The sequence below is a fragment of the Callorhinchus milii genome, unplaced genomic scaffold, assembly GCF_018977255.1.
Source record: "Callorhinchus milii isolate IMCB2004 unplaced genomic scaffold, IMCB_Cmil_1.0 Scaffold32, whole genome shotgun sequence".
NCBI classification, from domain to species: domain Eukaryota; kingdom Metazoa; phylum Chordata; class Chondrichthyes; order Chimaeriformes; family Callorhinchidae; genus Callorhinchus; species Callorhinchus milii.
The window spans coordinates 2286569-2314166 of record NW_024704773.1 but is presented as its reverse complement, the minus strand read 5'-3'; the positions used below and the strand labels follow the sequence as shown (position 1 = coordinate 2314166).

The 27598-nt window shown below is 45.5% G+C and overlaps 1 protein-coding gene across 3 annotated transcripts in view; it reads left to right on the top strand.

Annotated features, from left to right (window-relative positions):
* cdc42se2 (CDC42 small effector 2) overlaps window positions 1-27598 on the top strand; it is a 111781-nt gene that overhangs the window by 48738 nt on the left and 35445 nt on the right. Inside the window, exons 1-2 of one of the 3 annotated variants that reach the window (XM_042345178.1) lie at window positions 19518-19696; window positions 24462-24705. In XM_042345178.1, the coding sequence (XP_042201112.1) occupies window positions 19669-19696; window positions 24462-24664 (231 nt within the window). In that variant the 5' untranslated portion in view covers window positions 19518-19668 and the 3' untranslated portion in view covers window positions 24665-24705. Of the gene's footprint in view, window positions 1-19517; window positions 19697-23993; window positions 24232-24461; window positions 24757-27598 lie in introns of those variants that run through there. The other 2 variants (XM_042345177.1, XM_007892522.2) reach the window with 2 other exon arrangements.

The following is a 27598-nucleotide window of genomic DNA, read 5'->3' as shown; positions in this document are numbered from 1 at the left end:
AACAGGTTTGCCAGTATTGTTTAAATGATGTTGAACCAAAGCTAAATCTTTCTGCAAAAGGCATGTTTGCCAATGATGTGCACTTTGCTGAAGAACAAAAGAAAAAAATGGGGTGGCACTTGGGCACTACCATGGTTAGAAAAGGGAAATTAGCCATCTATCAGGGGACCCTTGTTGAGCATGTTGAGATTGGTGTGGAGTCCTGTAGCTCAGTGGTTAGATCACTCGCTTTGCAAGCGAGAGACCCGAGTTCAATTCCAGACAGGGCGAAACCTTGGGCAAGTTTCCTTACTCCACACGCCTAATAATAATCCCTCGAAAAGCAAAAACAATATTACATTGGTCACTTCAATCCACGACTGTTTGTGGGACACTGCTGTGCACAATTTGCTGCGCATTTCACCTACAAAAATATACAGTCAATTCACTTTACAGTAAATTCTGTGAAGTGCTTTGAGAAGTCTAGAAGACATGAAAAGCGCTATATCAAATGCAAGGATTATTATTATTTATTATGTGCTTCTATGTACGTAGAACAAGGACTAGCATTGGATTCGGCTGTGATTTTCCTTTCCCCTCTAAAGCCCATGAGCCCATTTGGAAATGTCAGTTAGTTTATTCCCTTTCCTTTACACTGTTGTTGTGAATATAAGACTTGAATATAAGACAGAAAAGTGTATTTCCAATACGTTAGGATCTAATGTGTGATGGTTTCTAACAAGGTTCATTAATAAGCAATATACATGGGAGATTGCTTCCAAATTCCAGACGCACATATTGCATGTTACGGAATAGCATGGGTGCGCAGCTCCGAAGGTATATTTTGTTGGAGCAGTATTCCCGCTGCTTGGAGTGGGTTTCCCTCCTGAGGAATTCCTTTAGAATATTACTGTGTAGATCCCACTGTAAGAGAGAGGACGTTCAGTTTTATTGCACCATGTCACGTCAAATATCTCAAAGTCGTTCACAATAGTTATTGTCAAATGCGGGTGCTGTTTTTGTAGACACTGTCAGAACTCTGGTCTGGATCTCCGTTTTTCATAATGTACGTTTTGTCCGCATCCAGTTGGAGATTTCACCTTTTGTCTGAGGCAAGCTCCTATGCAGTATTTCCTCGTGTCTTTCTGTAAGACTGCTTCTCAATTTGACTGATAAAGCATTGGCAGCAAGCCCAATGTGCCCTATCTTGCCAGCACGATAGCTAAAAGCTGAATAGCAGGTCAGGGCAGTGACTGACGGGGCATGTGTGCCCTCCTCATGTCTGCGCCTGAGTAAGGTTCACACAGCTCTGCTCGGGGCAATTGATATGCAAATGCAGCTGATGGAGTGGCTGTGCTTGTTTGAGTGATTTACCCCCCCCCCCCCCCCCCACCACCACAATCATGGGCGTGTACTGTCCTCACTGTTTGTGTGCACTGAAGGAAGATAATGAAGGCCTTTGTCCCCACTGCTGCAGTTTGATGAGGATCAACTCTGCAGCTGCAATCCCTGGCAACAGAGCCCAAGAGCAAAAAATTGGAGGAGCCCTTCACACAAGGCTGACAATTGTCACAATTAGACCCGTGTAAGTGAAGCTGATGATTTTTTTAAAAAATAAGCAGTGTAACCAGGAGTTTGCGGAAGAAAAGTTGAGGTGTTGGGGGGGGGGGGAGAATGATTTTTTCCCCCCCTGCTCCGTCCCTGCATAATTTTGATACACTCACGACTGATGTCTCCAGACAAGAGAAACAGATGATGTGCAATTGTGGCAATACTTTGTTCGTTGACTGACATTGAGGTAATAATAATTCTTGCATTTGATATAGCTCTTTATTATGTCGCTGAGACGTTTCAAAGTGTTTCACAGAATATATTGTAAAGTGGATTGACTATGTATTTTGTGGGCGGATAGGCCAGTACACATGAAGCCTATCAGGGAGTAGTTCTCATTGTAATTGTGGGTCACCCAGACTGAGAACTTGTGCTGTCCTCTTCTGAGTGTTGGCAGGTGGGTGGGGGGAGCACCTCGGTTTGAGTTAAACTATATTACTATAGAATTTTTTTTGGTAGTGCCTTTATACAGTAAATCTCACATAAGTCTTAACTTTATAAATCAGATAATCGCATAAGTTGTACATTTACCTGAGTTCCTATCAAAAACACTTAGATTTCTTTACGTTACTCATATTAATCGCCTCCTAACTCATAACACCGCTGCCCTACCCTCCATTACTTCCACATTTACCGGCTCATTGAATCACGGGAAACAAAATCCTGACCCATCACTACATGCACGCTTACTGTCTGCAGTCAATTACTCAATACTCAGTGTAGATTATTGATTAAATCAGATTTTATACGACTTATAGTTTGCCTGAAACTCGGACTTCACGTAAATCATATTAAATAATAACCCTTATAATGAGAATAGATGTCATGGTCCCGATTGATATGACTTATGTATTTTTTACTGTATAAACTTTTGTTAAATCAGCAGATTTGCCTTATGCTGCTCAAGCGGGTGGAAGTAGTAGTTTACCACTAGCCTGTCTGTAATCCAACCACAGCGAGAGCCTGTTTGTCTCACATGCTGAAAGCATACATCTCCCACTTCTTTAATTGTTTTCTGTTCCATTTTTTCGGGTGTAGGGGGTTAGGATTGGGTTTGTAGAAAGTTACAGCCACAGCCTATTTGGCCCATCAAGTTTGCACTTGTGTTTTCCCCACTTTGACAGTCTAATCTTGTTCTCCTGTTCACTCCTACATCCTTTAATTTCTTGTAAAATAATCAAACAGGAATATATGATCCGAAACAATTTATATAATAATAATAAAACAACATTAATGTGCACAAATTGACTGCTGCATTTGCCTACAAATGCATGATCACAACACTTCACAGTAAAATCCTTTGAAGATCTTTGAGACGGCCATATGATGTAATAAGGGTCTGTATCAAATGCAAGGATTATTATATTTTTATTATCGTCCTTTCCTTTGATATAGTGCCTTCCAAATCAGGAGGACATCTCAAAACGCTTTGCAGAATTTTTACAGAAAAGTGTTGTGACTATGTATTGTGTAGGCAAATTCAATTCGCTTTCAGACAGTAGAATGATAATCAGGAGGCTGGTCTGTCTACCCCCTAATTCTTATTACTAATTCTCTGCCAAGATTTTGGCTGCAGATAACTGAGCTTAATCCCAGAATGAAAGCAACCTGTGTGTCAGCTTGGCTCAGTTGGTAGCACGCTCACCTATGGAGTTAGAAGGTTGTGGGTTCATGTCCCAAATTGTTTAAGCTGACACTTCAGTGCAGTGCGGGGGTGTGCTTCATTGTAGGAGGTGCCGTTCTTCGAATGAGACATTAAACCGAGGTCCCGTTTGCCAGGTCAGCTGTGAAGCACTTTGGGATGTCCTCTCAACGTGAAAGGCGCTATATCAAATATAAAGATTATTCGTATAGTAGAATTTTCAGGTCACTGTCAGACTAGATGCAGGGGCAAAGAGAGGCAGCAGCCAATTCAAGCAGGGTCATGGTAGGAGCAACTTCTTTTCAATGGTATACTGTTAAATCACTGTTGTCCTTAGCTGGGAGTTAATACAGAACGGGTGCAGTTGGCCATGTTCAGCAGAGCAGTTTGACCTTCCACTACTGAAAGCAAATCAGTCATCCAGAAAGGAAATGGAATGCGGAATTGCTTGCAGACTGAGACACTTTCTTCGCAATCTTGCTATTTTAAAAAAAATCTTTTTAAAAGGGTGATACTTGTTACGTAGAGCGACAGCATGATGTCATGCAGCTTACTATCCTGCAAAATAATAGACCTTTACTCTCAGCAACAACCAATGCTAATGGCTTTTAACCTTTCAGACCAACATGTCAGCTTGGCAAAACCATCAAAGCAGAAACCTGTCGCTTTGCATGCAGTCAGAAAGATCAGTACATTCTGCAGTTCTGCTCATATCAACATAAATTGGGAGAAGTATATTAATGCAAACTATCCATTTTCTCAATCCCTGGCTGTGTACAAGATGAAGGAATTACATTATTTGTTTTGTAGCTTTGTGCCCTTTTAATGTTTACGGTTGGGTGAATCAGGAATTTGCTTCCGTATTCTTACCTCCTTCCCCATCCCCTCAAAAAGAAGTTTGAGAACAGTTTGTGCAGGTTCAGACTCGTGTCTTGGATCTGACTGCAGAATTCTATTGCTTGTTTCTTCCTCAGGATATGTTGAGATTCTAGTCCTTGTATAGTTGATGCGGTTAAGAGTTGCAGTATCATGGAGAGGAGGTGTTTGGGTTAGTGATAAGCAGCAGCACCAGTAATCACACATTCTGATCGCAGTTGAAGAGGTCTATTTTGAAGGTCAGCATTCAATGTTTTTGAGGTCAGGGTTTGAGGTTTGGGTTACAGTTCTGCTCGGCAGAGGATTTTGAGGCAGGAGACTTTGAAAATGTTTTTTAAAAAAATGTTTTGTGTGGTGGGGGCCTAACTTTCTGCTCTCCAGGTCTAGCCAGAGCGTTTAATAAATAAAAATACATTTGCCTAAAATGTCCAAACACCTAAAGCGCTTCTCGGGTAATTGCTGTCACGTATAACAGCTGTGATTTATTTTGAAAAAGGAAATCACTGCTGATTTCCCACAATGTCCCACAAACAGCAATGAAGTGAACAACTATTATTAATTTTATCTGAAAAAACAAACCTTACATTTAATATAACACCCATAACGTCGAACGTCTCGAAGCATTTCACATAAGTTTCTGTAAACAACAAGTTTGCATTTATAGAGCGCCTTTCACGTCGGGAGGACGTCCCAAGGCACTGGATAGTTGGGACCCGAGCAGGGGGGAAATGGTCAAGGTGAGGGGAGGGAAGGGAGGGAGCGAGGAGGGGGTAGAGAGTCGAGAGGGGAGCTGAAGGCACGGTTGAAGAGAAAAGGGTGGTGACTGTATTTGTAGGTTAAATGTGGGAGCCAATTTGCACACAGCGATGTCCCACAAACAGCCATGAAGTGAATGACCAATTTTATCTGGAGGATTGGTGGATAGTGCTATGGAATCTTTTACTGTCCACTTGAACAGGCAGACAGTTTGATGCCTTATCTGAAGGGTGGCATCACTCCTCCTGTATTGGATAGGAATGTTAGCATAGGCTATGAGCTCAAAGTCCTGAGAATATGAGCTCATCGTTTAGGCTGACTTCAGAAGTGCCGTTGTTTTTCGAGTCATTTGAGTCACTGTGACTCCAGCATAGTTCAAACCTCTTCACAAAGAATACCCAGCACCTGAGGAATATGAACTACAATCTAAATTATAACCAAACCAAATGATGAAAATCACCAGGACTTCCCTATGATTGTATAACAAATTAACCACTGCAGCTAGCAGTCTGAAAGGTGTTGAAGGTCAGAAATTCTGCACTAGGAAGGAATATCGCGTGGACAAGGCGTAGGCTGTTGACCTCTTACAGCAATCGTAAAACCTCGCCTCTTACAGTGTCAATTATTGATTGGACTGGTAAAGTGTGGGCAGAGTACATGAGGTGAGGAGCTTGCTATTAATCTTAAATTTTGCACTGCTACATTTGTATTTAACTCCACTGGCTCCCCATCCCCCAGAGGATAGTTCAGAATGCTCATCCTTGCCTTCAAAGCCCTCTATGCCTTGCTCCTCCCTACCTCTGTGACCTACTAAACCCATATCAACTTATCCGCTCCCTCCGCTCAGCAGGCTCTGGCCTGCTCCATGTCTCCCGCCTGGATCGCCCCACCATCTGCCCCCACCCTTTCGAACTCCATCTCATAATCCCTATGTGTTGCTCCCTCCTTTGCCTCATTCAAGGTATGTCTCAATAAACCTCCTCTTCAACTGAACCTTCGGTCACCCCCTATCCTCCCTGTCCTCCACCCCTCCTGATCCTATCCCCTGCCCAGGTCCAAATCCTTAAATGTCCAGAACCTTGGGACGTCCTCCCGACGTGAAAGACGCGAAACAAATGTAATTTGTTGTTGTTGTTCACCCTCCCACTCCCAAATACATCTGTGAGGAAGTACACACTTGGCATACCGTTACAGCAGTCGCACAATTCCAAGTGTTAACTGTCCTCAAGTCAGCATGGGTTTGCTCCCCAAAAAGCATTAGTTCCTGCTCTGCAATGAAGACATTGTACCCTGTTTGTAAGAAATGGAGATGGTCCTTCAGTTAATGTGAGACGGGCTAAGGGCATAATTTCTTCACTGACTCAGCAATGTCCGAACACACTTTCACTTCTGGAACTACGATCTGAATCCAGCCCAGGATAAGCTTATTGTCGCCTAATGTTGGATCTTTTAATACCTTACACAGTTGATAATAACTGGGCAGTGACTGGTTCGGCATCACTATTGTGGTCAAATCCTTCCTACATAAGAGCTGTTATTTATAGGCCCCTAACATCCAATTTACAGTAACCAATTTGTTAGGATCCAGTTTCATTGGCTGTACTGCATTTGACAGGGAGGAAAAAGGAGGTTTGAATAAAATAATCAAGGAAACGATTGAAAATTCATAAACCACCAAATCACATTTTTAGAAAATCTATTTACCTTTCTTGATGCTCCTTGGGCACACCAAAGGCTTGCTGGGTAAGGGGAGAAAGGTCAGGCCTTATTCATTCTTCCTTTTTCTTGGACCATCATTGCTCAAAATACATTCCTATATTCGAGTTGTTGGAACTCACACTGACCTGATTTCTGCAGATTTTAACGCGTCTCTTTCCACTCCCACTCCCCAAAACATACACATACCCACTTGCACACTTTTGGATGGCTGACATTGTAATTTAATACTAAGTATTTCTGCTGATCCATTGAATAAGATTACTTGAGGTGAAATTTCCTTTTTTAGCATTACCTTTCAAGAAAAGCCTAGCTTTTGACTTTCCCATTGGAGCACATATCAGTATTACTTCCGCTCCCTCCGCTCAGCGGGCTCTGGCCTGCTTTCTCACCCCACACCTCGCTCGTTCCACCATTGGGAGATGGGCCTTCTGCCACTCTGCCTCCACCCTCTGGAACTCCATCCGGCAGTCCCTCCGCCTCAACCCTCCCTTGCCTCCTCAAGACCCATTTCAAGACCCTCCTCTTCGACCGTGCTTTCGCTCACCCTGCTTCCCCCCCCTGCCCTCCACCCTCCCCGATCCTGACCCCCAGCTCGGGTCTGAAACTCTGACTGTCCAACGCCTTGGGACGTCCTAGTGATGTGAAAGGCGCTATACAAATGTAATTTTGTTGTTGTTGTTGTACTTATTTGCAGCCAAGTATAGTGAAATATGCTCACCAGCCCTGTGTTAATGGACGTTTTTGAAGGGGTTTTATGTCTGAAACTCATTTGTCTATCTTTAATCTATCTTTTGATCTGTATTCCCAAGACCAGAACGAAGAGCCTAGTGCCCTGTGTCCTGAGTGCTTCTACTAGGATTATTGCTGTATTGAAAACAGTCTAGTCGACATTCTGAAACCATGTATATGTAGCTTAAATTGGTTATTTTGCTTTTTTTTTGTTTCCAAAGAAGGTCAAGAGTCCTATATTTTTACTGTTTGTCAAGGAATCCTTCCAAGAATCACTCGTCTAACAGAAACTTCCCTTCTCTAAACAAAACAAAATCCTTCAGTGTGGACTTAACCTCTGATACAACACAATGCATTTGGAATTGCATACAGTGTAAATTCCAAGTTGCAGTTGTGTAATGTCCATTTGCTATCTGTCGCTGACTCGTGCCGATGTATAATATAAAATGAGAGTCCATGAAAACCATGATCTTACCACTTGCTGATCCATTGATAGGAAGCATTTCTAAAACTGAGGTTGTGCATTGCAGAGAATAAGTGTGCTGAAGGACTGCAGGTTGGTGCTTTTTATAGTAGATGTCATCTGCTCCTTAAAGAGATGGGTGATTCTCTTTTTTGGGTACAGTTCCATTGATGCTGCTCACCGTCTTGACTCTCATCCAAATAGCCAGTCTTACTATGTGAACCCTCATTGAGGCTTGATAATTCATGCAGTGGTGGATGGCAACACAGTTGAGGCCTTTCCTAATCCACGCACTGGAAAACTGAGTCACTGCATAGCGATCAGGAGCAGGAACACAAGCTGGTAATAATACAAAATGTAGGACTTTTGATCTTCTTTTCTCTCCAGTCCAGAGGTGCTGAGGTCAACTGGTAGCAGCCTTACTGAAATCAGATGACTCAGCACAGGCCATTGAACAAACCTGGACCCTTCCTAGTATGTAGAAGAAAAATGATAACTTAATTGTGTATTTTAACTTGTCCTAGCATTTTACTATAAAGGCCTTCACCCATCACATTGAACAATTGGTGATTTTTATGAGGTCGTGCAGGTTTTTAACACCCCCTAATTTCCATTTCCACAATACAAAGCTGAATTTTGTTTTTTATGTAGTCGTAAGTCAGTCATATCTGTACAGGTCAGGGGAAAGAATTGAGATTGTTTAGTGCACAATGGATGGCCTTACTCATTCCATTGTGTTTTGTAAAGCAAGCTCTTACACCCATTGAACTACATATTGACTATATTTATATTTTCATCCAGGTTATTTATGTCTGATGGAAAATGGTGCAAATGTGTCCCAAAGCAAAAGTCAACCAATAGCACAATGAAGGGTCAACTGCTGCTTACTAACATGTGAATAATTCAGTTGGGGAGGGGAATTTTGCTACAGTGAACCAAAAGCACATCTGAAGTTCATTTTATTTGGGAAGAAGCGAGAGATATAGCTCAGTGGATTGTAGCCTTGGAATTATTGAGCTGCTTTGTTCCATAATTCACTCTCCTTGAATGTTTTAGCAACTGAGCTTCAAGGCAAGCAATGCTGGCGTGTGATTGATATTGATATAAGTGATATTCTGAAGCCAGTTGGATCACGTGAGGGCTCTGCACCTCAAGTCATAAGCACGTAGGAAATGCTAGGCAAAAAAAGACCACGGTCCATCTAGTTCAACTTCTACCTTCCTGGCGGTCGCATGCATATGTGTCCCGAACTACCTATGTACTATATCCCATAATGTTATTTCCTAAAATAAAATTATCTGTAAGAATGTAAGAGATACTAGAAAGTCATTGGTGATTTCGTAAGGGGATCGCATTGAAAAGTTTACTTCTGGAACCAAACTCCTTCAATCTGATAGAATTGTGCAAAGTCTAAACGATCTTCCCATTGTGAAGAGAAATGGGTTGACACCACTTCACTTGTTGACTGTATAAAGCCGGCATGGAGCAGTGTTGATCAGAATAACTGCAGAGCAGTTTGTGAATCTGATTGACCCTTTGTGGCTGTTTTAAGGGTATAAGAAGGAATGATCAAGCGAGCTTCTTGGTGCGAAGCACAATTCAACATGAAATGCATGGAGGGTTGCACACAAGCCTATCAATTCAATCATGGTTCCATTAGTTGGGGACGCGGAGCTCCAGCAGCAGTTACTTACCTCTCTATATACCAATCAAGGTGGATTCCAAATCCTGTGTTGTGTTCACAAACTTGGACTCTGGGTAATGTCTTCCAGCAGTGTCATCCTAAGACTTGTAGTTTCTTCATCAGCTCTCCAATGGACATCTGCTTTGAGTATGGTGGGGGACGGAAGGTCTTCAGAAGGGACCTGATGTAGGAAGAGAGGGAGCAAGGCGAAGCGAGTGAGGAAGGGAATTTCAGAGCCTCGGGGCATAGTGGCTGAAGGCACGGCCGCCGAGGGTGGAACGGAGGACTCGGGGGACGAGGAGGAGGCCAGACCCGGAGGATTGAAGGCAATGTGCACTCTTTTGAGGAGAGAGGAGGTCAGAGAGGTAGGGGGGTGCAGAAGAGTGGAGGGATTTGAATACAAGGGTGAGGATCTTGAAATCGATCCTATCTGGGATAGGCAGCCAGTGCAGTCTGGCAAGGACTGGGGTAATCGGGGAACGTAGTTTGGTGTGGGTGAGAATGCAGGCGGCAGAGTTTTGGATGATTTGGATTTTATGAATGTTGGTGGATGGGAAACCGGCGAGGAGGGCATTAGAGTATTCCAGCTGAGAGGTGACAAAGGCATGGACTAGGGTTTCAGCGTCTTTCGGAGAGAGGTATTTGCGGAGACGGGCGATGCGTCGGAGGTGGAAGAAAGCGGTGCTGATGAGGGACCGGATGTGGGGGAGGAAGGACAATTGGGTTGAACCTGACGCCAAGGTTGCGTACGGGTTCAGGGAGTTTTAGGGGGAAGTCGGGTAAGTGGAGGAGGTGAGAGCCGTGGGATTTGAAATATTGACGAGAGCCTAAGTATATGGCTTCCGTCTTGTCGACGTTCAGTTGAAGGAAATTTGCGCTCATCCAGCCCCTGAGGTCTGAAAGGCAGGCTGACAACATCAGGGGACTGGGGGTCGCAAAGAGAGGTGGAAAAATAGAGTTGGGTGTCGTCCGCATACATGTGGAAATGTACCCCATGACATCCCCAAGAGGGAGCATGTAGATCAGAAAGAGGAGGGGGCCAAGGATGGATCCTTGAGGTACTCCGCAGGTAACCGGGTGAGAGTAGGAGGAGAAGCCGTTTGTGCACATGTACTGCTGGCGGTTTGTGAGGTAGGACTCGAACCAGGCGAGTGCGGTCCCACTGAGGTGGATGACAGAGGAAATGCGGTGGAGGAGGATGGCGTGGTCGACTGTGTCGAATGCCGCAAAGAGGTCAAGGAGGCAGAGGGAGCCCTGATTACAGATAGAGAGGATGTCGTCTGTGACTTTCACAAATGCAGTCTCTGTACTGTAGGCAGGGCGGTAACCGGATTGGAGGGGTTCAAGAAGGGAGTGGGAGGAGAGGTGTGTGCGAAGTTGATTGGCAACAACGCGTTCTAAGACTTTAGCGAGGAAGGGCAGGTTAGAAATGGGGTGGTAGTGGCTGGGGTTTGAGGGATCTAGGGAAGGTTTTTTGAGGAGGGGTGTGATGACAGGCAGGGACTGATCCGGAGGAGAGGGACTGGTTGATGACGTCAGTCAGTAGTGGGCAGAGGAAGGGGAGTTGGGTGACCAGCAAGTTGGTGGAGAAAGGCTCGAGGCAGCAGGTGGTGGGTTTTATGCAGGTGATGGTGGGTGCGAGGGAGGAGGGAGAGATGGGGAGGATGTAGGATGGGGGTAGTGGTAGGAGCAGATGATGGTGAGGGGGACAGAGAGGGCATGGTAGTGGGTGACAAGAGGCAGGTGGATGAGGCTGCCTGGCGGATTTTGTGAATTTTAGATGAGAACAAGTCCATGACCTCCTCGCACTTGGCATTGGATATGAAGATTGAGGAGGCCTGAGGGGGCGCACGGAGGAGGTAGTGGGTTGTAGAAAAAAGGACTTTCGGGTTGTGTTTAGCCTCCAAGATGTTGAAGTAAAAGGCCGTTTTTGCGCATGTCAAAGAATGGCGGTAACTGTGGAGATGCTCGAGCCACGGTTGACAGTGAACTGTCAGGCCAGTTTTCCGCCATCTGCGCTCGAGCAGCCGAGTTTGGGTTTTTAAGGAGCAGAGATGGTTGTTGTACCAGGGGGATTGGGTGGGATTGGAGATGGTCCTGGATTTCAGGGGGACAAGGGAGTTGAAGGCGGAGGAGAGGCGATCATGGAGCAGCTGGACGGCTCCGCGAGTGGAAGGCCAGAGGGATAGGATGTTTGATGAAGTGAGGGCCTTTGTGAGGGTCTCATTGTCTTGCTCCGGTTTTATCATTGAATACTCAATGTTCTGTAGCTCAAGGTGCCTTTTCAACCAGATTCTTAGTTGACTGTCCTGTGTATTTTACTTACTGAGTGTGGACCATTAATCCCTTGATTTGGCTGTTGCTGTCACTATACAGTGAGCCTTTGTGTGATGTGGAGCATCTCATGAACTGTGCAGTTGAGTACAGTTCCTGCTCTCAACCATAAATTTAGTTCTATTTTACAGTACCCATTCAATAGGACAAAAATATTCTCTGTAACATGACTGACTTGTCAGCAGTAAATTGTGAATACTACATGGCTTTATAATGTGACAGTTCATTCCACATGATACAAAAGCATAAAGGGACAGCTTCTATCTTTCCATTCAGTACATCAGTTCATTTCGCACGCTGAACATTGGAGACATTGTCAGGTCCTGTATATGCTCCAAACAGATCTTTTTGCTGTATGACTTATTGGCCATAAATACATATATCAGTGAGATGTGGAGACACGAGCTCCCTTGATAGCTCAGTTGGTAAAGTCAGTGCCTTATAGAAATGAGCCAACCCGACCTGGAAGGTCCCAGAGCTCAGGCTCCTGTTTCCGCTGAGTTAACTGATCTTGCTTGGAAAAGTGGTCAGATGGTGCATCCATCACACTGGCTCGGTTGCTAGTACTCTTGCTTCTGAATCAGAAGATTGTGAGTTCAAGCCCCATGTCAGTACGTTGAACTGAATCTTTACTCTCACTCCAGTGAAGTGTTGGGGGTCGCCCTTATTGTCGGAGAGTCTGTACTTTGAATAAGACATTAAACTGAGGCCCCGCCTGCCTGCTCATGGGAACATTAAAGATCACACGATACTATTCGTGTCCCCTAGATAAAATTCATTATTCACTTTTGTGGCTGTTTGTGGGATATTGTTAATGCGCAAACTTGTTGCCCTGTGTTTGTGTATAAGTACACACTTTACAGTAAATCCTATGAAGCACTTTGAGATGCCTTGTCAACACGATGAGGTGCTATGTCAAATTCAAGGATTATTATATTATTAATTGGGCTTTGAAGCATTCCTAATGGCCAGCACTACATCTCTGAATACAGTGAGTAGAAAACTGCCTCAGGCAGTGCTGTTTATTGGTGTTGGTACAATGATACCATTCTGTGGTATTCTCTTTTCAAGTGAATTGACTGTATATTTTGTGGGCAAAGCGCGGCAGCCAATTGCGCACAGTAGTGCCCCACAAACAGTCGTGGATTGAGTGACCAAATTATTACTATTTTTAAGGAATTATTACCCCAGGAAAAGCGATCCGCCAATTGATTAACAACCGGGTTCCTATTTACTGCTAGGTAAACAGAGGCGTGTGGAGTAAGGAAACCTGCCCAACATTTGCCCTGCTGGGAAATGAACCCAGGTCTCGAGCTTCAAGGCGAGTGCTCTAACCACTGAGCTACAGGACTCCATTGCTTTGCTTTGGGTTCTGGAGACGCAGGAAACTCGCATGAAAAGTGATGATAGCAGATGCTGCTGCACTCAGTTGGTTGGTGTCTCAGTAGACCAGCAATATCAAGACTTGGATGCTGTGGGAGCCCTAGCCCGGCACCTTCCAGCTTGTTCCCTTTGGATCATCTGTTTAGATAGTCTTTGTTTTCTTTGGAACAAGGCCAGCATCACACAGGGCAGGTAAGAAGGAACTGAGCCTCCTGCTCTGATAAAGTGTTTTGATGCAAACGGGGAGATTGCATTGTTACCATGGCAGTGTTTGGATGAAAACAACTGTCGGTCATAAACGAGATTCAGTTAGAATGTGAACCTGGCATCAAAGATAAATAGCTGAGAATGAGAGATATTTATCCCTGAGGCATTTCCTTGCGGAATTATTTTTGCTTCTTGTTGACTGGTTACATGATTTTTAAAAAATTTAAGAATTGTATACCATTCTCACAATGTGGAGTCCTGTAGTTCAGTGGTTAGAGCTCTTGTCTCGCAAACGAGAGGACCTGGGTTTGATTCCTGGCAGTGCGAAATGTTGGGCAAGTTTGCTTATTCCACACGCCTCTGTTTAACAGCAGAAAGTAGGAACCCATTTTTTAGTCAATTGGCAGAACATTTTCCAGGATAATAATCCTCAAAACTAAATATCACTCAATCCACGACTGTTTGTGGGACACTGCTTGCAGTTATATAGCGCCCTCCACGCCGGGCGGGGTCCCAGAACACTTAACAATGGTGGAGCCCGATGCCGAGCCAGGGGGAGAGGGAAGGTGACCATAGGCGCAGTCAAAGAGGAAGGTCTTCAGGCGCAACCTGAAAATGGGGAAAGAGGGGGCAAGGCAAAGGGATTGAGGGAGGGAGTTCCATAGCTTCAGGGCGTAGTACTATAGTTTGTAGTGCTGCAAGCAGGAGGCTGGAGAGTTAGGAGGGAAACCAAGGAATGGAAGAATTTAAACAGTAGAGTGAGGATTGTGAAGTCGATCCGATCTGTGACAGGACACCAGTGAAGTTTGGCAAGGGCTGGAGTAATTGGGGTGCAGAGCTTAGTGCGGGTGAGAATGCGAGTGGCGGAGTTTTGAATGAGTTGAATATTGTGAATAGTAGAGGAGGGGAGCCGGCGAGGAGGGCATTACAGTAGTCCAACCAAGAGGTTACGAAGGCATGGTTTAGGCAACTTGTGGGGTGGGGTATTGTCAGTGATGGGCAATGTGCAGAGGTGGAGGAAAGTAGTCCTGGTCAGGGACCAGATGTGGGGGAGGAAGGATAACTGAGGATTGAACCTGACGCCTAAGTTGCACACAGGTTCAAAGAATTTTAAGGACAGATTGGGTAGGTTGAGGTGCTCTGAACCGCAGGATAGAAGATGTCGATGGGAGCCAAAGAGTATGTCTTCCGTCTTGTTGAAGTTTAACTGCAAGAAATTTGCGGTCATACCTGCCTTCATGTCTGTCAGACAAGCTGACAGAACATCAGAGGACTGGGGGTCGCAGTTGGAGGAGAAGTAGAGTTGAGTGTCATCCGCATACATGTGGAAGTTAACACCGTATCTGTGGATGACATCACCGAGAGGGAGCATATAGAAAGAGAAGAGGGCCAAGGATGGAGCCTTGGGGTATCCTGCAGGTGACCGAGTAGGGGTGAGAAGGAAAACCATTTGCAGAAATGTAGTGCTAACGGTTTGTAAAGTAGGATTTGAACCAAGCGAGTGTGGTCCCACTGAGGTGGATGATGGAAGAGAGGTAGTTGAGGAAGATGGCTTGATCGACTGTGTCAAACGTGGGGGAGAGGTCCAAGAGAATGAGGAGGCAGAGGGAGCGCTGGTCACAGATAGAGAGGACATCGTTTGTGACTTGGAGAATAGGATTTTACAGTTATTTTTGGCCTCCAGAATGATCTTTGAGTAATATGCAGTTTTTGCTTGTGAGAGGGAGCGGCAGTAGGTGTGAAGGTGCTTGATCCCAGCTGGCAGTGAACCGTGAGGCTGATTTTCTGCCACCTGCACTCGAGCAACTGGGTATATGATTTAGGGAGTGGAGATGGCTGTTGTACCAGGGGAACGGGTGGTTTTGGAGCGGTCCTGGATTTCAGGGGGACAAGGGAGTTAAAGGTGGAGGAGAGGCGATCGTAGAGCGGCTTTATGGCTGCATCAGGGTCGCTGTGGGTGAAAGGTCAGAGGGAGAGGAGATCTGAGGATGGGAGGGCATTTGTGGGGATCTCGGGGGGAAGCCTTTTCCATGAGCGGGAAAGGATGGTGGAGGGATTAACGGAGGGGAGAGGGACTCGAGGAAATGGTCTGAGATGGCGTTGCCCGTGATGGATAGACCGGAAATATCTAAATTGTGGGTGACAATAAGGTCTAGGGGGTGGCCACGGTTGTGGGTTGGGGAGTTTATATGGAGGGTGAGATTTAGGGTGTAGAGGAGTGCAGTGAAGTCAGAGGAGGTGGCGCAGGAGCAGTTGAGATGAAGGTTGAAGTCGCCCATGATGAACAGGCGTTCAGTGCAGAGGGACAGGGATGAGAGGAGAGAGATGTCCACGAGGAAGGAGCCAGGAGGTTTGGGTGGGGGGGGAGCGGTACGCAAGGAGGATTTTGAAGGAGAGAGAGGGGGAATGCTAGAGGGTGAGGTCCTCGAAAGAAGGGAAACAACCAGAGGAATATGGGTAGGTTAAGGGTGGTTTGGGAGATGAGGGATACCCCACCGCCGTGATGCTAGGGGTGGGTGGGGGGATGGGTGTTGCAGATTGTGGGGGGGATTGACCGTGTTGTTAGAGGGAGGAGGAGAGTTGTGAAGCATGTGGATGAGTGAAGGGTTTGTCTTATGGATGTGGGGGAGGGTCTTGTGTAATGATTAGGGGAACTCCCTCCTTCCCAACTCTTCCCAGCCCGTGTGCTCTCGCGCACCAGGCTCCGTGAAACTTCCACCCTCGCCCGACTCCACTGGCTCCCCATCCCCCAGAGGATCGAGTTCAAGATCCTTGTCCTCCTCACCTTTAAGGCCATCCATGGCCTTGCCCCCTCCTACCTCTCTGACTTGTTAACTCCCTACCAACCTGCCCGCTCCCTCCGTTCAGCGGGCTCCAGCCTGCTCCATGACTCCTGCCCGACTCGCCCTATCATCGGTGGCCGGGCTTTCAGCCTCTCTGCCCCCACACTCTGGAACTCCATCCCACAGTCCCTTCGCCTCGCTTCCTCCCTTGCCTCCTTCAAGGCCGGTCTCAAGACCTTTCTCTTCGATCGTGCCTTTGGTCTCCCTCCCACCTCTCTGCCTTCCCTCACCCCTACACCACCCCTCCCCCATGCTCGGGCCCCGACACCTGACTGTTCAGCGCTTTGGGACGTCTTTGTTGTTGTTGTTGTGATGGGGCAGTTGGGGTGGCTGCTCTGGGACAACCAACGGTGGATGCTCAGGCTAGCGCAGAGGGAGGCAGTGGACGAGTCCAGGAGAGAGCGAAGGCGAGGAGGGCGATAGGAGAGGAGAACGGAGGTCGCATAGCGCGAGGTGTGGAGTAGAGTTTGGGGCATTTGTGTCGGCTCGGGTCAATCAATTCAATTTACAGTATATTTTGTGAAGCGCCTTGAGACGTCTAGAAGGTGTGATAAGGCGCTCTATCAAAAGCAAGAATTATTATTTTATTTTTAAGTGAGCTTTGTACGTTCTTCTTGGAAATATGGAAATGCTGCTGGACCCTTAGTTTTAGTTGTATGGGTTTGTGCAACAATGTGTTATTTGGAAGTAAAGGGATTTACACTCAAGGTTGGAAACTACAGGTGAGTACAGAATCACTCCTTCATAATCAAACCTTTTTTTCTCTTCAATGTTACATGTTCTGTCCCTGGATGATCCTTCCCCTCTAACTTATAGGAAGGAATAACCTTCTTTCCCTCCACACAAGCCAGTTCTCCCTCCTTCAGCAAACAGAATTGTGCTTGGTCAGCCAGGTGTCTGACACGTACTGAAACCCATCACCGTGTTTACGTGTATCCGAAGCAGACTGACATTTCCTTGTATTGGCTGTCGCATTTCGCAATTGGCTATCGCTATTGGCAGCCGCGTTTCGTCCACAAAATATGCAGTCAGTTCACTTTATAGTATATTCTGTGAAGCGCTTTGAGATGTGTCGAAGATGTGATAAGACGCTATATCATATGTAAAGATTATTATTATTACCACCTCAAAAATTTGTGGGGAATTCTGTGTCTGGAATGGAATGTGCACTTTCTCCCCAGAGACACGCACACACCCTGCTCACATAATTTCAAAGAAAATGAGGCGCAGATTGGCAAGACCTCAAATTGTACATTGGGGTGCTGGAGTCTAACCAGCTAAAACCACATAGCTTGCCATTCAGTGCACTGGCTGATGAGCTTTCCCGTTGCTCATTCACCTAGGACCACCCTATCCATTACAGCTTTGGCTTGCAGCCCCTTCAAGTTCTGGTGATGAGCCACATTGACTGGTCTGTTATCAGCAGATCTCAACGACATTATAAGACGCTATATCAAATGCAAGGATTATTATCATTGTATTATTGTGTACTTAGAGTGAATGCTGTTTCCATAATCTGGTGATGAATTAAATGGATCGCGTTTAACAATTTCCTTCAATAGAGACTGAACGTCTCAATGATACATTTACAGGATAGCACCAACCTCGGTGACTCCTTTAAGATGACATTCTTGGAAATGTCTGGCTCAGTTGGTAGCACTCTTGCCTCTGAGTCAAAAGGTTGTGGGTTCAAGCTCCATGATGGGACTTGGAACTCTTTAAGCTGACACTCCAATGCAGGAATGGGTTTTGCTGCATCATCAGAAGTACTGATCTTTGGATCATAGGTTAAACTGAGGTCCCATCTCCCTGTTTCTCCAGGATTTGTGGCTAACAATCCCCCAAATAAAATTGTAAGTATTATTATTATGTTATAGTTGAAGGGGTGGAGGATGGGAAGAGAGAAAGAGGATTGGAGTAGACCAACCTAAACATTCTCTGCACGTCTGGAGATAGCAGGTCCCAAATTTATCATCCCCTCTTGGAGGTTGGACATTATACCATCGGATGAAGCCCCAGTTGAAAATCAGTCTATCTCCCCTCTCGCCCTTCCACTCAGTTGAATGTTCCAATCCAGAATAATATTAATGGTAATAATTCTGCATTTAATATAGCGCCTTATCATGTCGTCGAGACGTCACAATGTGCTTCACAGAATATATTGTAAAGTGGAAACAGAAGTCGCTGGGAACACACAACAAATCTGGCAGCATCTATGGAGAGAGGACAATGAGTTAATGTTTCAAGTCGATGTCAGGTTGAAACCTGAAATGTTAACTAATTTTCCTCTCTTCATAGATGCTGTCTGACCTGTTGCGGTTTCCCAACGACTTCTGTTTTTATTTCAGATTTGCAACATCTGCAGTATTTTGCCTTTTGTTTGTTCTAAAGTGGATTCACTATATATTTTGTGGGGGAATCCATAGATGGGGGCAGAAATGTGCAAAGCTCCAGGTTGGCCTTTCCAACTTGACTGCCCCCAAGGTACTAATCTGCAGCCTCTGGCGAATTACAGTGTCAAACAGTGAAGTCCACTCGACCGTTCTCCCTTTGACACAACTTGCTGTGTCCTTCATTTGAACGCTGCCGGAACTTGAGGATATCAGATTTTCAAAGTTAATCACTGGAACATTTTTGAGGTTGGGTTAGTTAAAAAACAAAAACAAGGGATCTTTACAAAGGCAGCTCTTCCTTGTGTGTGGGCTTGATCAATGCCATTATCTTAATTATAGTTTGGTATTTGCTTGAGGGGAAAGAAAAAGGTGTCTGTGTAGGATCTGGGTCCTTGTGTCTAGACACTATTCCATCATGGAGTACATTATTGTACAGTTTAGGGGGAAAAAAAGCAAACTGATTTTGTAATAGTGGAAGTCAATGTTAATAATAATAATTCTTGCATTTGATATAGTGCCTTGTCCCGTCATTAAGACATTTCAAAGTGTTTCACTGAATATACTGTAAAGTGAATTGACTGTATATTTTGTGGGTGAAAGTTGTGCTGAGCATTGCAGATTTTTCCACCAGTGTATGTGTCTGGGTGAAAGTAACAGAGTTGAGTTAGATAGAAGATGCATTGTGTGGGTTACTGAAGAGGAAACCACCAGATGATGTTGAACTGTGTAACTTGTGAGACTTACAGCCCACACTATGTTAGCAAGGAGGTGATGCTGTTCTATTCAGAAGGCGGTGACCATCCCTCCCAAAGCCAAACACACCAAAGATGGCAAGGTATGCCCTTGCTCGCTCGCTCACTCACTCACTCTGCCTCCAGTCCCCTGGCTCGTGGCAGTTTGGGCATATCTCGTCACTAGCACCCATCTGGTGATGAAAAGGTGCCTCATACACAGCAAATGTTAAGAACCTGACAGTGCAACCTGGAACAACTGCACAGTTTGGATGTGGTACACACTGCTTTGGTTCCCACCCCCAAAGAGTAAGTCGGATGGTCTATCAGCACCGGATACTTCTAAGTAAGTTCTTTTATTGGTTCTGAATACCGTGCATAGAGCCTGTTCTAAAGCACTAATTGTGATCTGCCCTATTGTGAATATGGAAGCAGTGTGGATAATGGGTCATGTCTGTGACTCCAAAATACAAACTGACTACCATGCTAACCAAAAACTCCTCTCTCACACTTACTTTCACTCTCCCTCTCTCTCCCTCCCTCTCTATAACCCTACATTGTATCTGTTTAAAAAAAATTAACAAATCGTTTTACCATGTGTTATTTCCTCACTGTGCGTGACGCTAATAATCTCATGAGCTTGGGCACAAGTGAAAACTGCTTTTGCCGGTATCGTACTCTACATCTGGGCTTGATGCAGATACACCAGAAGACGGCTAGTCGACATGTAGTGTTATGCTGTATCCTGCAATCGAAACACATCCAAGACTTTTCGTAATCCATCACTGTCTCAACTACAGTACTGTATATTGATCCCTATCTGCCTGTGATTGGCAGAGATGAGTTCACTTGAAGCACAGAAAGAGATGGCGGCCTCTTTTCAAAGTCAAATATTGAAATGGTGGCAACGGTGCATCAGAAACTGCTGAACTTGCGTGGTTGATTGGTAATTTAATTTCAGATAAAAATGATAATAATCCTTGCATTTACTATAGCATCTTTCACACTGTGAGGATGTCTCGAAGCACTTCACAGGATATACTGTGAAGTTCAATCTGTATTTGAGTGCAAATGTAGACATCAATTCGCTCACAGGAATTAGCCAAAAATGGACATGAAGATCCACTCTAAGGGATAAACAACAACACCAACTTGCATTTATATAGCGCCCTCCATGTCGGGCGGCGTCTCAGAGCGCTTAACAGTGGCTGAGCCCGAGACCAAGCCAGTGGGAGGGGGAAGGTGACCGCACGCGCGGTCGAAAAGGAAGGACTTCAGGCGCAACCTGAAATGGGGAAGGAGGGGTCGAGGCAAAGCGGTTGAGGGAGGGAGTTCCAAAGTTTCGGGGCTTAGTGGCTGAAGGCACAGCCTCCGATGATGGAGCGAAGGATTCGGGGGACACGGAGGAGGCCGGACCCAGAAGAGCAGTGGCAGCGGATACTGCTGTGGGGAGAGAGGAGGTTAGAGAGATACCGGGGTGCCAATGAATGGAGGGATTTAAACACTAAAATATTTAAACAGTCAGTTCTGTGGTAAAATCACCAGATTCCGACATCGAATGCTCGACACTCAGGAGTCATCACACAGACCTTGCTTTACAGAAGAATGTCGAGGTCTCTGATCGCAGCACACACAGCTTCCCTGTCTTCCCATAGTGTACATACTTGTACATTGCAATACATGCACCATATTAAAATGAATACGATTCCCCCCACTCCACACGTCCACCATAATAGTGTGAAATGAGTTGCTTCGTTCTGCTTCACTGAGTAAACCTCAATAGAGTTGTATCCATCCTCTTTCCCCCTAACCCCCCACTTCTGCTTTATAAATTATTTTGTTTGTCGGACATGTACTGGCCTGGCTCAGCTGGTAGCACTCACACCTCTGAGTCAGAAGCTCATGCGTTCAAACTGTTATATCGGGACTTGTAACTCATATAGTATGTACTGCTTTGCTGGGAGGGGTGCTGTATGGTCAGTGCTATAAAGGTCTAATGGTTGACCAAAAGATCTAATTGATGGCAGCATTTTATCAACTGTGGAGCTATCACACAGAGGTCCTATCACATGCCAATTAATGAAATAGTGATCAATTGTTACGACCTAACAATGGGATTTCTCTTTAAATACATTTCAAATATATATTTAATAAACAATTAGATGTTGATGCAGCATCGGAGTGGAAAATAACAATAGAAATTTATAGCACAGGGGATAGGCATTTGGCCCAAAATGTCTATGCTAGCTTTTTAAGTGCAATCCTTTTAGTCCCATTTACCTACCCTTTTGCCTCTATGCCTGTAAGCCTAGCCCTTTTTTGGATATTTATCTAGTTCCTATTCATTTTAATCACTTCAGACAACTGAATATACAGTCAAAATATACAGTCAACTCACTTTACAGTATATTCTTTGAAGACGTCTTGAAGACATAAGGCACCATATTAAATGCCAGGATTATTATTATTATCAACTGTATTGTTCAACTTGAAACAGCATTTAAATGTGGATGTGCACTGGACTGAGTGAAATACAGAAATCTCTAAATCGTTTACCCACAGAGTAACTGCAGACTAATATCCGGTTACTCATGGCAGATTCAGACCTCATTCACATGCATTCCTGCCAATGAAAGCTCTGAACTGCTGTATTGATTTTTTTAATATGGGAAGAAGAGAGAGAGGGAATTTTTTTTCCCTTCTCTTTCCTTCCCCCACCCCGCACCCATGTTTTAATAATGAATCATTTCAACCTTTAAAGATGTAAGACTGTAGTGCAATGCAGACGTCAGCCACTGTACTATCAGCGAGGTGGTATCATGATCCATGCTCTTGTAAAGAGGATCAGCAATCTCTTACCAAGTGTTCAGTTTTTTTTTATCAAGAATACACTGTGTGAATTACAGAATGACTCATTCTGTACTTTCTTGTGTACGGAGAGTAGGGGGGGGGGGGGAGTAAATATTTAGAACCTTTTCTGGATACCCCTGCCCTCTGGAACTCCATCCCACAGTCCCTTTGCCTTGCTCCTTCCCTTGCATTCTTCAAGGCGCGCCTCAAGACCCTCCTCTTCGACCGCACCTTCGGTCACCCTCCAAGCTTTGCCCTCCACCCCTCCTGCTCCCAACCCCCTGCTCGGGTCCAATCCCCTGACTGTCCAGGGCTTTGGGATGTCCTCCTGATGTGAAAGGCGCTGTACAAATGTGATTTGTTATTGTTGACACAGTTTTGTTGTTGACATAGTTCTTCTGATCAGTCCTGTTGGAGGTGGCCTGTAATTGGGTGTGGACACCTTTCACAACCCTGGGGATGTAACAACATTTTCAGATATCATCATTTTCCTTTAATCAAATTACCAACTAGTGAAGGGAATTGAGGTTTCCTTGGAGCTGAACTGGGTCCAAGTCGATATGCTTGGTAAAAGAGCGTTGGGATAGAGTCCACCCTCTGTGGCGTTCTCTGTAGTTTGGTTCCTCAGCTAGGAGGGGCTGCAGGTCTCCAGGGCGCTGCTTTTGGCACCGCAGCCAGTCAGGCTCATCGGCAGGACTTAGAATAGGAGACTCTAGGAGCACGTTCCTGCTAACTTCCGCTCAGCTCCTGTTAACCCTGTAAGCCCTAATGGAACTTTCGGTATTCCTGGATTTATGACAGAGTGCTTCCCTATTCAAACCACACATCCAGTCCTTCCTTTTGATAGACCTCATCCTAGCTCAGTTGGTAGGACATTTTACCTCCGAATCAGAAGTTTGTGGGTTCAAGGCCAACATCGGGACACTTCAATACAGTGCTGGGTGAGTGAGTGCTGCATAGTTTGAAGTTTCTATCCCTTGGTTGAGTCTTTAAACCTAGGTCCTGTCTGTCTGCCTGTTCAGGTGGATTTTACAGATCCCGTGGTACAATTTGATAAGAGAAAGGAGCTTCTTCTGGCATCCTGCCAACAGTCCCAAAGATAAAATTTGGTCACTCATTTCATGGCAGTAGGACACTGCTGTGTGCAAATCAACTGCAATGTTTTGCCTACAAAATATACAGTCATTACCCGTTAAGGTAAATCCCGTGGAGTGCTTTGAGATGTCCTCCTGAGGAGAAATGCGTGATGCAAATAAGCAAGGATTATTATGATATCAAGAATCAGCTCTTCGTCAGATCCTTATCTCAGCAGAATGCGGAAACGTTGCAATGCAGTGATTACCTTTTCATTTTCTTTGTGAATTTAGAGCACATTTGTGCTGTTGCTGGAATGTAAAATGATTACTTCAGGTAGGGGACACATTAAAACAAGCTTGTTTACTTCCTACTCCCAACCAGGCAAGCGGTTTTCAGATGATTTACGGCTTCAATCATAACCACTGCTCCGCTCATTAAAAGGGGAATTTAGAGCAGTAAAATTTGCAGTTGCAGAATCTGAATGGAATTTTTTCTTCCAGCAGCCTCTGGTCTTATGCTCACTTCATTGCTGTTGGATTAATCTTTTATGACATGCACTGGAGTGATTTGCACAATGTCTCCTATTCCCCGCCTACCTGCCTGGCTGTGTGTGTGTGTGCGTCTCTCTCTGTATGCAAACTGCAGTGCAGTCATTGGTCTCCTCCCTTTTTACAGTCTTTGCTGCCAGTTCCACACAGCCCCAGAGCTTCCGTGTCCTGTAGTCAAGCGGTGCTAGTCTTCACATGTAAAGCTTCCTACCTGGAATGCTCTCGAGTACGGCCCAAGTGTGTGTGTGTGTAAGAAAAACAACAAAGGGGGCAGCTTCTGAAGCAGCATGGTGAAAGGATTCAGGAGCACGTTAAGGCATTTCCTTTAAGCTGCTTTCACTCGTTGGTTTCCTTTAGCTGATTCGATGCTCTGACAGCAGAATCAGGAAGCAAAGGCGAGGGTTAGGTGAGTGCTGTTTATATGTTTCAAAAACAGTTTTAGACCCTATTGAATGCACAGGAAAGGTTTCAGTCTGCCCTGCAATATCTATGTGTGAATGTGTGTGTGTATGTCTCTAGAGAAAGACTAACAGGCTGATTATACAGAGATGGTTCGTACATGCAGTGCTGTGGCTGCTCTCCTCTTCCTCTTTTTCTTTCTTTTAACTCGTTGTCTGTTTTGTTTAATTCCTGCAGGTTGTCGCCTCTTGGGTCAGGAGGTGTGGAGGGAGAAGAGCGAAGATTTCCACCGGAGACTCACTCCCCAACTCCTTCTCTCGCTACCAGACAGTCCAGTGAACAGCCACCGGGAGATACACCAAGAGGAACTCCACTTTCTCAGTATCGCTCACTTATCTGTCCGGCTGAAGGAGGAGTGGAGTTTCCCCACGCTGGGGTAAAGGTCTGGTGACGGCGACTGCACAGGGGACTGTAAATCATGAGTGAATTCTGGTTGTGTTTCAATTGCTGTATCGCAGAGCAGCCTCAGCCGGTAAGTGTAAAAATGATAATAATCCTTGCATTTGATATAGCGCCTTATCACGTCGTTGGGACGTCGCAAAGCTCTTCACAGAATATATATTTAGCGCGTGGGAACGTCCTCCTGACGTGAAAGGCTCTATACATGTGTCATTTGTTTGTTGTTGTCATATTGTAAAGCGGATTGACTATTTTGTGGGCGAAATGCGAATTAAATTGGGGGAAGGGAGGGAGGAGAGAGGGGAAGCAAATTGTTCTCCCAATATTGTCTGCCAATCGAGGTTTTTCTGTCACAGGAAGAGCTAAATGATTTCACAGAAATTTTTTACACCGGTGCGACAGATTTACTTACCTCATCATTGTTTATAAGGGGATTTCCTCTTCAGTTGCTCATACCACCAATGATGGCAAATACACCATAATATCTTGCATTCAGGAACTGAAGTGTAGACTACTGGACAATTCTCTCTTTCTCTTCTCTTCTCCCTCCCTCCCCCCACCTCTCCGTCTCTCTTACTATGTGAGAGTAATACATAGCAAGTAATACATAGACTCCTCCTCCCCCACCAAGTGTTATCAAGGTTCAAAGTAAAATGGTAGAAATAGAGTTGAGAGAAACATAGGAATTACTTAACGAAAAAAGATCAACATCCATCTGATTTGCCTTCTTCCACCCTGGCAGTCGCATGCTACAATAATGGAGATGTTGATAGCAATTCATTCTGTAAGTCTACGACAGAGTGGAAAGCTTTGGGAACCTTAGATCCGCAGTTTCCTCGTTCATCCAAGCATACTCCACTTACTAAGGTAAAACAGGAATGAGAGGTTTGCCTGAGCAATGTACCACACAGCCTGGTTTCTCACTCGCTGACTTAGAGTTTTGCTACTATTGATGAAACGCCCATGATTATAGTGTATCTTCTTTCTAAAGTGCAAACAAATCTTGCCTTGTACCTGTTACCGCAAACACAAGTGGAAATGCCAGTTGAGATTCTTGATCACAGCTATAAGCCATTTCATATTGCCAGCATGGTATGAGCAACTGAAGAGGAAATCCTCTTATAAACAATGATGAGGTAAGTAAATCTGTCGCACCGGTGTAAAAAATTTCTGTGAAATCATTTAGCTCTTCCTGTGAGTACATAAATCCGTCCATTTGATATTGTGTGGTTCGCATCAAGAGGATGTCTCCAAGCCCTTCACAGCATATTTCTGTGTAGTGACTGAATATTTTGTAGACAAATGTGGAAGCCAATTTGTGCACGACAATGTCCCATAAATAGCCATGACCAATTTTACCTGGAGTAATGGTTTACCAGGACACCGAGAGACACAACTGTATTTTTGTTACGAATAGTGCCGTGGAATCTTTAGCATCTACCTGAACGGGCAGATGGGACTTAGTTTAGCACCTTCTCTGAGGGATTTCCCCCTGCTGCGAATCTTCGCCTGTTCAGCCTTGCCTCACAGCTGAAAAATAATTTCCCGAAAAGCTCTGCTTATGCCATCTAATAGAATTGCATTTCTGGCAGTGGGCCATAACTTCTTGAAGCCTTTCCCAGTCATGTGGCAGAAAACTGCAGGATGGAACCTGATGGTAGTATTACTGGAATTTCTTGTAAGAGGATGAAATGGGCAACAAATTACATTTATATAGCGGCTTTGACGTGGACAGAACATCTCAAAGTGCAGAGGTCTGTCCTTGGCCCTCTCCTCTTTAATATCTACATGCTCCCCCTTGGTGACATCATCCGCAGACATGGGGTCAACTTCCATATGTATGCGGATAACACCCAACTCTATCTTTCTGCCTCCACCCTTAACTCCAGGACCACTGCTGTCCTGACAGACTGTCTGTCGGACATCAAGTCCTGGATGAGGGCAAACATCCTTCGGTTGAATGTGAACAAGACTGAGGCCCTCCTGATTGACTCTCACCAGCGCCTCAGCACCTCAGGCTCTGGCAGCATCAACCTCCATGGTTGCACACTTCAACTCACCAAACCAGTCAGGAACCCAGGTGTCTTGTTCGACCCTCAACTGTCTTTTCTTCCCCACATGCAAGCCATGACCCGCTCTGCCTTCCCTCACCTCCGTAACAATGCCCGACGCCCCCACTACCTCACCCCTCAGGCCCCTGAAACTCTTGTTCACGCCTTCATCACCTCCAGGCTCAACTATGCAAATGCCCTGCTTGTCGGCCTTCCCAACTCCTCCCTCCACAGGCTGCAGATAATCCAGAACTCTGCAGCCCGTGTCCTCTCCCGCACCAAACTCCGTGACCCCATCTCCCCCATTCTCACCCGACTCCATTGGCTCCCTATCCTTCAGAGGATCCAGTTCAAAATCTTGGTCCTCACCTCCAAAGCTCTCCATGGTCTCTCCCCACCATACCTCTGAGACCTCCTAATCCCCTACCAACCCGCCCGCTCCCTCCGCTCAGCCGGCTCCGGCCTGCTCCACGTCCCCCGACCCACCTACCCCACCATTGGCGGGAGAGCCTTCAGCCACTCTGCCCGCAACCTCTGGAACTCCATCCCCCAATCACTCTGCCTCGCCCGCTCCTTAGCCTCCTTCAAGTCCCGCCTTAAGACCCTCCTCTTCGACCATGCCATCGGTCACCCCCCATTCCCTCCCTTCTCCCCCCCTGACCCCATCTCGGGTATGAAATGCTGAATACTGTCCAGCACCGTGGGACTCCTCCCGACGTGAAAGGTGCTATACAAATGTAATCTTGTTGTCGTTCTTGCTTCAAACAGCTGAGTTGGAACCCTAACTGGGGGGTGAGGCGGGGGTGGAATAGGTGACTGAAAGGGTAGTCAAAGAAATAGGTCTTAAAATGGAATTGAAAAATG